The sequence below is a fragment of the Pocillopora damicornis genome, chromosome 1, assembly GCF_964200805.1.
Source record: "Pocillopora damicornis chromosome 1, jaPocDami1.2, whole genome shotgun sequence".
Lineage (NCBI taxonomy): Eukaryota > Metazoa > Cnidaria > Anthozoa > Scleractinia > Pocilloporidae > Pocillopora > Pocillopora damicornis.
In genome coordinates this window covers 8987501-8998071 of record NC_142670.1, presented here as the reverse complement: position 1 = coordinate 8998071, position 10571 = coordinate 8987501, and the positions used below count along the sequence as shown (strand labels likewise).

Below are 10571 nucleotides of genomic sequence, written 5' to 3'. Positions count from 1 at the left end.
GACGCCTGCTGCTACATACTTTACAAAATGTGTTATTGCAGACAATTTCGCCATGTGAAATAAATGACAATTTGAAACGAAAGAAGTTATAAAAAACCAGCCTGTTGTCGTTAGGGAAGCTTATTGTATTGATTTCACTGATCGAGCACGTTGCTTACTGCTAAAATTTCCTAAGAATTTTGGATTTAACAATGGCGTGCTTAGTTAGAGAATGTCTGTCGTGACGTAAAGACGATGTTGCGATTTTTAAAAGTTTAGCCTGGTCTTTCCGTGCGGAAATGCAAAGCCCTAAACTAATATTTATATCCTCGAAAACAATACTTATTCCACTTATTACGGGCTTAATCTGAGCCGATACTGAGGTATACCACAAAGGGAAAGTATTAATTTGAAAATTGCTAGGAAATGCGATATTTGTATTTTGAAATATTGGTGATTTCCAATAGCGTTCCGTGAGCTTCAAATTTAATGAAATGATCCCGTTTTAAACTTAAAACATTCGTCAATCCTTCAAATAAATATCTCTCAGATTGAGAAGAGCTTGCTTTCTTTTGCACTATTCACGAGCAAAGTTCATTTGTCTCAACTCGGGGCATTACTTTCCGCCAAGTTACGGCTACCGACGCTCGTTTCAGTTTTCGCAAATTTTCCAGAATAAAGAAGCAAATCTGGGCGAGAAACTTTACCACGTTTCTAAGTTCACTATACAGAATATCTGACTTAACTCTGAGGGTAGTCATTTTTGGGTCGATGTGCTACCCTGCACGCGGCCTTGAAAAAAAAATCGCTCTAAAATACCGATGCCAAGAAGTGTCAGGGGCAAATAGAATGTGTACAATTATGAAAGACATGATGGAAACCGTTTTGAATATGTAGAGTATTGTTTGAATACGTCACTGTAGTAAGACCGTAATGAATTGTTTAACGATTGTTAAAATTGTTTTGGGACTAAGCGTAGGAGAAAACTAGATAAGCATCAACTTACCTCCTGTCTCTCCTTTCTCGGCTCCTCTCTAGTTTGCTTTTTCTTTGTTGTTGACCTCTTTTGAGTCCTTTTTTTTTTTTCCGGAGCTCTTTGTCTTTCCTTCTCACGTCGCTCTTCGATAGATATTCGTAGTTTCAAATCAGTCTTTTCATGTCGTCTTTAGCGTCTCTCTTGCAGTGTAATTACCGAGAACCAATGAAGCTTTCAACTACGAACTGATCAGTATGACTTTCCGCTCAAAACGCCAAATTCCTTTGATTGCCCTGCTTAAACTCTGCTAGCCCACGTGAAGCCCTCTGTAATCAGTAACCAGGTGCCCGCGGTACGCTGCACGAACTCTGGTAAATGCGTACTTTATCACTCTGTATCTAAACTTCTTGGCGCGCCCGATTGGGGTCTCCAAGTTAGGCACGCAACCGCGCATGTGCATAACTTCTTCCAGTTGTCTTTTACGTACGTAATAGCTAGATGCAAGGGCGAGGGCGAGGGCGAGGGCGAGGGCGAGGGCGAGGGCCAGTGTTATCAGGCCAGACAAGCAACAACTAATCAAGGAGCCCTCTTTGAATTACTATAATCATTTTCTCTTGTTCAATATATCTTCACTTATTCGAGATCCCAATATATCTTTGGTTAAGGTCTATTGGAGATGCGATAGAGTTTCATTTTGCCTTTCGCAGTAAAATTACGTGGAATTATATTTTTGAGGCTGCTAACTATAGAAGAATAATGTTAATTTCTTCTCTGTCAGAGGAACGCCAGTAAGGGTAGTCTGTTTTACAACAGTTATTTGGCCACGTCCCGCAACGCGCTCGCTCTCGAGCTGGGAATAGAGGGCGTTGTGGGACGAGACCAAACAACAGCTGCGAAGGACACAAAGGTAAGCGTGGTACCGATGCATTTTATTTTCGCTCAAATTTTTTTTTTATACAGTAGAGACAACGGACCACAAAAAACCTGTGTGAGGTCAGATAAAGTAGGGTTTTTTTCCTTTCTGTTAAGGAGAAATAATGCAATATTTTCGTTATTTTAAAAGTTATGCTCTTTTTCTGCTACAAAACTGAAACCGTTAAGAACGCAGAGTCCCATCACAACCCTCCAAGGCAAAATAATAAGTCTTGCATGCTAAGCATTCCTATGTTTATCCTTTTGGTAAGCGGGGCATCAATAAAATTCCAATTCGGTTTTGACCATTTTTTAAACAAGAAAATGTATGTACGCACTCTGGTGACATACGAGAGCTAAGGTAACCCGTACTAACCTCGCTATAGAGTAATGGTTGCTAGGTCGACCGAAATGTCCGCCATATTCTAATTAGTTTATTATGTTCACTGCACATTTTGAATTGCATCGAAATTAGAACCTACAACTTTATAGCTCAAACAAGCGGATATTAAAATAAAATAGAATAAACACAGAACTGATTCCGCTATGCGAAGAAGAAATAAATGTGCAAGTCTTTTGTATTAGTTTTATAAAACGATAATTGGCATGTATCTCAACAGAACAGACAAGGACGCATCCAAGCCAGTCGCTAGACACTTTAATCTTCCTTATTTTTCTAAACAGCATATGGCAGTTTGCGGCCTTTCCTTACATCTAGGCAGTTCGGAAAGCCGTAAAACACTAGAACAAAAATTTGTATTTTAAATCGGCACCCTTAATCCCCACGGAATCAACGAGCGCTTTTCATTCAACTAATTTATTCCTGTTTTTTCGTCATCATATTCCCACCAATGGCGTAGCTCCACTTTCTACATATATATCCATACACAACCCACAATTCCTCTAATCGCTCTGACGAAGGGCTAACGCTCGAAACGTCAGCTTTTTTACTCTTTACGGTGGCTAATTTACGTTTTCAACCCAGTTGTTAACACTAAATTACCTTCTATACTCTCCCACCGACGCAGCACCACAGTTTCTTTAGAAACTTACCCCTTCATTCATGTATCTCAACAGACATGAGTCCCTGGCATGTCTCTTTGCAAAAGATAACGCGCTTCACGTCATCACACGTTGTTATCTAAAAAAAGCAATTGGACTGATATTTCTTCGCAATTGGTATTCACCATCATTTTGTTCAATCGAAACAATAAATTAATTACATGAAAATAACTGATAATTGAAAGTTTATTGTTATTACTGGTAACAGAACCATCTGTAATTTTCCTCTGCTCACAAAGCTAAAAGTTAGACATATGTATCGTGAAAACGTTAATTGATATCGTTTCAAACATATTTTCATTCATTCAAATGTTAGTGTAAACTTGATTCTGACTGTCAGAGGGTTCATGTAAATCCTTTCATAAGTTCCACAAACGATATCAAGTAATGCTTTTATGATGCCTAAGCGCTTCTGTTGCCGTTAGTTTCCTCAAAATAATATTAAAGAAAGCAAACAAACAGGAAAAAAAAAAAACAACAACAACAAAAATAACAACTTACCCTCGGAAATCTCACAAATATAACCGTGACCATATCTTATACTTATGCCATTAACACCACCAAACACGCCCTGCTCCCCATTACTGGACCGCTTGTACATGAAAGCCGCGTCGTGTTCACCTCTTGGCTCCCCTTGTTCCCATTTGCAAATAGTCAGCGGTCTTCCATTCACCCAAGTCCAATTCCCGGCCTTTTTTGTTAAACCAATACTCCATTTATTTTCATAGCGCCTTTGAATCTGGTCATTGATGAAATTCCATTCGTCTTCGGTTTCAATGGAAACTAGGTCCCCTCCTTGGTTTTGGCAGGTTACTCTGTTCAAGAGCCAAGACTGGCCCATTTTGCGCGCCGAAATTATATACCAAAAGTTTTTAAAAGTTATATTTAGGCATTCTACAAAATGATAAAAATAAAAGCAAAAATACTAATTATCAAAATGATAATCAAAGTGATAAATAATAATAATGATGATGACATAAAAAGATTAAAATCACAATCATAATAAAGGAGAAAAATAAATGAGAAAGATAACGGGACTTATTTTTCATATAATTCCTTTTTTTTTTTTTACAGTTTTATGATTTTTTTTTGATTCCTGTTTTTTTTTTTTAACACCTCCAGTTTATGTTTGATCATTGTCAATTAATACTATACATCTTTCTTCCTTACGGCGTCCGCCATCTCTAACCTGCTTTTCTGAATTAGTTAACTTCACATCAGCTAAGATTATCTGTGAGTTCATGTAATTTTGGTACTCGAGATTTGAAAATTAATTATTTCCTTGTTGAGATGACACCACCCTCACCCCGCCCCCTATTCTACCTCCCCCATCTGAACAGACTTAAAAAACGTAAAATTAAATGTGAATGTAAGTTCTTATAAATGTGCAACTGGAGATACGCAGTTCACCGCATACAGTTGTTATAAAATATAAAATATACAGAAGGTCAGCATCATGTCACCCTGAAGAAGCTTATTGACTGCAAAAACGACTCTTATCATACGAAAAGGACTCGAATACAATTCTGCCTCTATGAAGACTTGAGGTAAAACTTTAACTGACCGAGCAGAACTAAGAATCTAAGAATGGGAAATTCAGATTGATATTCCCCTCTTGTTATTCTAGCGCTAATTCGAGGGGTTTGAAGGGGTTTGATTGATTCGCCGCCGTTACAGAAAAAAGAAGTGAACTTTTTCCTTGATACGGTCGAGCACTGCTAGCGAAGATGCCATCAGAATCGCGCTTTGTTAAATAGCCCCCATCTGGTTCGAAGAAACAAAAAAATCTATAACTCAGTAAAAGAGAAAATTCATAAAAATGTCATATAATAATGATAAGAATAAAAATGGGATGGAAAATACGAATTGCAAATCAATGTAGTCCATGAGTACACAACAGCCAGTCTAAAATAAAATCGATGAGTTAATTGTGGACACAATTTTAAGCTTAAGTACTCTATAGGTAATCTAGATTTATAAATTTAAATGATACACAAGACTTTTTTCGCTTTAGTGGGGTGGAATTAATTCCACACAAGTGGTATACATACACGTTGATATTCCAAATGTAAAAAAAAAGGGTTAGTGAACACAAACGGCACTGCCGGCTTTAGTTTTACCACGGTTAGAAACAAAGCTTTCAGTTCCTTTGATCTTTGTGATCGCGCGGACCGCACTTCATTTTAAAAACTTCGTGATTGTTTCGCACTGATTAATTTTTTTTTAAATCACCTTGAATTGTGAACTGCGCAAAAACTACATAAAAAATTGCAAACTCAGCATTTAGCCAGTTGTTTTATGTGATAAAACTCAAGAGCTGACGTTATCGAGTTCCATTGTTTTGTTATCAGAGAAATAAATACTTGCCTCTTGACTTGCATCTCTCTGGTTTGAAGCGGCCGAGGGCTGCAGGATGCCCTGATACCGACATATTGATGTTCCATCATTCATTTCTTAATTAACCTTTTTAATTCATTATGTTCCCTATTTCTAAAGCATAACCAAGAGAAGTAGTAAAGCTTGTACTTACTCAGCGCACAGCGTAAAGACAGGGCTGTGGAGAGTTTGCTAGATTGAATCCCACTCATCGCACCACCCATCAACTAACTCAATCACAAGTTGCCGTTAGTATATGTCGACACCCTTATAATGGTCCGTGACTTGATAAAATCACAAGAGCGGGAGATTTCAGATAGCGGCTTTCAAACTATTTTATTGCACATGAATGCAATAAACATCACATTCGACAACTTTTTGCTGACATAAGCCGGGAAAGTTCTATTTTCCCACTCGTACACGGACCAATGAGACTAAAAGCTCTTTGTAACAGATGCAGAATGCTGTTTATTTAACAAATACAAGTGATTCACGACACGGAAATAGATTTATCAATCTAAAGTTTTGTTAACGTGAAGATAAAAATGGGTGTTTAAAAAATTGTAAACAACTCAAAACTAATCAGGATCCTCTTTTATAGGTAGTTGTTGCTTGGAAATAAATGTTCTGTCCACCGGGAACTAGCGCAAATATGCCATCTGTTCATCCACGTGCACCCGAACAGAGATAACTGTCATCTATCCATCAAAAGATAAAAGTGCGTGTCTTAGGCCCGTATAATATTGACTTCGCCGGCAGGAATGATTCAGTGATAAATTCGCGCTAGTGTAAGAATGTAAATGAACTATAGAATTTCTCAGGTTAAAAAATATATATAAATATATATTCTCCGTTTGGCTAGATCACCTCCTCGATATGAGTTTTCTTGAGTCTTTGAAGTTGATCATCAACATTAACGGATCAGAAAACTAAGGGCGGTTAGTGGGAAATAGTTGAGCCTTAAATCTGCATCAGTTCCTTTCTCTCGCTATATAACTTCTTCTTTAGTGCACATCGTGTAGTTCATATCTTTGCAGTATGATTACGTTGAGCTGCCAGAGAAAAACCCTACCTATTTTCCCAGCTACATGCGCATGTGCCGGAAACTAAATTCGTTAGAAAAGAAACTTTACGTTGCACGTGGCTCAACAAAAAAAATGGAATTGAGGCTGTTGTCAGATATAAAATTTCATTCTGCCCAATACAGGAAATTTTGATCACAACAAATTTCAATACTGGCAAGAATTGTAAAAAATTACGTTATTAAAGTTGTTGTTTCATTAAATTTGATCAAATTCGCAGCGATAGTCTGGATCTGATATGTTGGCTCGAAGATGTTATTCACTAATAAATGAATATTAAATAAACTTCAGGTTGGTATTCCACAAATGTGTACACAAAATTATCCAAACATAAATTGTGTGACTCGAATATGTGCCATTTTTCTGACCAAAACAAATAGGATAATGGAGAAAGGATGATGGTAGGAAAAAAAAATTGCCTTTTCGGGCGACATTTTCTCAAGGATATGAAAAAATATAATAATAGTAATAATGATAAGCTTGATAATAATATTGATAGGTATGATGATGATGATAATGAAAATGATAATTATGATAATAATAGTAATAAAAGCCGTTTCCAGGTAAAAAGCGCAGGTTTTACACGATTTTGTTTGTATAGTATATATTGCGATTGGAATTACGAAGGTTCTGTTCAATTATCTTCTCTTTCTTAAATTACTTTTTATTCCAGCCTTGAAAAAGCTCGTATTAGTTGCAACATATGTTACGCCGACAAACCTCTCTAAGGTGTTCAACGGAAAGAAGATGTGAGGCCCTTAGATGAATGTTTATCCGAATGATATAGTCCTTTTTATTTAATTTCTATATCGCAAGAGATCAACAAGCTTTGAGCTTGCTTGCTATCGCACAGAATGCGGCGACACATGGTCTCGCGCGCTTCGACAATTTAATTCGAAAGTAGTTATCATCAACTAAATGGATCGAACAAAACTATACCTTTTTGTAATCAAGACGGATCCAAATACGAATAATTAGCTTGTTCCCTCAGGCGTAAACCTGTTTTAGGCGGGCGCTTGACTGTTTGTTTTTCTCTCGATGTTTTTGTAATCCCTTAGTTCTTATACGACTGTGAATATATGAAAGTCATATAGTTTACATATGAAAGTCATATTTACCCCTTTATTCTTCTACTCTTTTTGGAAACAAGGAAGATTAACTTCTATGTAATTATTGAGTCATAAAAAATAATAATAAAAAATAATCAGCGGAGTATAACAGTGCATATGTGAAGTAAAACGAGTGAGTCAGGTATCGCACTGCTAAGAATGATCTCAAATGATTGAGCCATTTTTTTGCGCCGTTTATTCCCTTTTACAGGGCCCCTACGTAAGAGTAAGTTAGCCATCTGAGTAAGTTAGCGCTAAAAAAAATTCATCAGATCACAGGTAAGTCGCTGATTAAGCACTGCTATTTATAACTCCCTACTGCCACATTTCGCACTCGAAAAAAGGTAAAAAGAAAAAAAAAGGCCGCCTTATCGCAGGTCATAAAACGCCTGTTCGGCATGAAACTATTTCGATAATTCACGTAATGTTTTCACCGACAGGAGTTTGTGAGTCGTCTACTGAGTCAAATAAAAATATCGCTGTTCACGAGAATTGGAAAACGCTTTGATAACAATGAGGCTCGCCTTTAATTAGTGCGCTATGGTTAACTCTATCACACCTTGGGATTTACTTCAAGCGCATAACCGTTTGATTGACAGCAGCTGAAATCTGCAAGTGACTCAAGTATTCCTAAAGCTAAATCTGATGACCAGTCACAGCTGCGTAGACATACCAATTGATATTCCGTTCGATGATAAAGTGGGCAGTGTAAGTACATGTCGCGAAAGACAATAGCATTCTGCGCGATGCAAGGCTACCAAAAGTTGAAATACCCTTTAAGTTTTCTGTAGCTTTTATAGCTTCTTCCTTTGCGAAAGTTTTTGAACTAGCGAAATTATTCAACTCTGTACTGAAAGTAATATGTAACCAAAATGATCAGAACTGGAATAACATACCAAATAAACAAGGTTCAGTTAGTTTTACGCGTACTTGACAACCAAGAACGTGCTCGCGAAAGCTAATAGGGGAAAATGTGACTGAGAAGCAATCACTTCCCCAAGAAGCGCCATTTACCTTATCACTGACGTGAAGAGTCGGAAGGGTCTCGCCATGGTGGCGGCTTACAGTGTTTGAGCCCTTTGTTAACATTAATGAAATCAGTTAAGTTCTCAAGGACGTGTGGAATGCTCCTAATCGGGATCAGTCATTTTTTAACGCTTACTAGGGGGAAGGGGTATTAGGGCGGGTTCTTATGGGGAAGGGGGGGGGGATCGTACGTCACCAACAAAGTACAAAGGGAAGATTAGAGAATTTCAGATAAAAGCCGCTGCGCAATTTGTCGACGCTGAACGATTATGTGGCTATTCGTGTTCAAACCAATCTACATCGTACCCAAATTTAAAAAAATAAATAAATAAAATAAAAGATCGAAAAATGCGCGAAACCAAACCTATTCTACCATTATGACATTATTCTAGTGTCTCTTTCGTAGAAACTTAAACAAGCACGAGGGAGGGGGGGGGGGTGAGGGTGGGAGGGAGTAGAGTGAGTGATTACGCTCGAGACCAGCAAAATTCCAATCCTCTATACATATATACATAACTTTATTTCCGTTGGAATTTCAGAGTAGCATAGTGGTGCTAGTTTCTCCGAAGAAAGAAACTGTCTAAGTGAGTAAATAAGTAAGTTTCATTCATTGAAAACATTAATTCAATTTCATAATTAAAATGCAATAAATAAAACCAATAAAATATATTTAAAAAAGATAAGTAAAGTTACTTGTTGCTTGACAATAAAATGATCAATAGTATTCACAGCAAGTATTACGAAAGTCTGAAATAAAATGTCACTTTTAAAATCTTTCAAATCATCGAGGCTCGAACATATTCGTCTACATCTTTTTGCAGCAAAATATTGCAGGCGGAATATATAACGTAACAATACTTAACTTTCCTAGTGTTACTCTGTTTTCAATGATATGAAGGAGTTTGTATTTTTTCGTTGTTTAATACGAGCCATATTTATATACAATCAATAGGCTCCAAAGTAAAGTTAAATAGAGGTTCTTTCTCTGAGATCAGCTATAAAAATAATGTGAAATAAATAACTTTCTGAGTTTTTTTCCTGTTTTTTGTTACTTGCCACAATGACACGACAAGCTGGGGAATCCCTGCTGGTGCTTTGTGTGTGCGAGATGATTTACGCTTAGCTATCCGTTATTTTAACTGATTTTCGATGACGTGTTTTACTTCCTTTCACCTTTTCTTTTGACTCTCTATCAACCTAGTGGTTATGAGCCTCTGCTGTTGTTAATAAATAATCAAATTCTTCGTCTTCCGTAGTGAAACCTGAAACAATACTCTCCAGCCGCTGTAACAGGTCATGCTGTCTCCTCTGTAATTTACGGAGGGAAGATTCGACGACATCCTCTAGAAATCTTACTTTCTTTTTTTCTCTACGTTTGCTGCAGTCGTCATTGCTTTTACTTTTCAGAGATTTTAACATGTTGCTTATCTCGTCGAACGATGCTTGTCTCCCTGTACTGCATTGCTGTTTATCTATTGTTTCTCTAGATCTTTTCTTCCCCCAAGCTACGTCTTGACTTGTTAAATCAAATTTGAGATTGGAATTGTTCCTGGGGTCAAGGCCAACGTTTCCTAATTCTTTGTCCTTCACCTCTGCCAACGTTTTGGAGGTTCTCGACTGTTTCAATGTATTACTGATTGCATCGAAAAATTTTGTTCTTTCTTTTGAGCTCGAGCAACGGTTCTCATCGATAAGTTCATACAGTTCACTTTCGCTCACGTTGTTCTTAGCATCCAAAAGAGCATCGTTGATTATGCCGATAAAGAAGTTCATACAGAGAATGGTCAGAGTGAAGAGAATTAAGAAGGCGAATATTTTGGCGTATATGGTGTTAGCCTGTGCCAATTCATTGATTGGTCTAGCTTTCACTCGACCAAGAGTTAGCTCGAGTTGGAAATAGGCTCCTTTCAGAACCGAAGAGTAGCGCTCAGTTACAGAGCCAAACATCAAGACACCGAAGTGCAAAAATGCCACAAAGAAAATGGATAAAACGATGCTAAAGGATGACAAATATCGTGCAGATATCTTCAAAGTTTTGGAGAATAGAAC

At 37.4% G+C, this 10571-nt stretch overlaps 1 protein-coding gene across 1 annotated transcript in view; it reads right to left on the bottom strand.

The window, feature by feature from the left end:
* Nucleotides 1-8955: 8955 nt before the first annotated feature.
* Nucleotides 8956-10571, bottom strand: part of LOC149051833 (polycystin-2-like) — a 6797-nt gene continuing 5181 nt past the window's right edge. Inside the window, exon 3 of the mRNA XM_089187574.1 lies at nucleotides 8956-10571. This exon is cut by the window's right edge and continues 818 nt beyond it. Coding sequence (XP_089043700.1) covers nucleotides 9720-10571 — 852 coding nt within the window. The 3' untranslated portion in view covers nucleotides 8956-9719.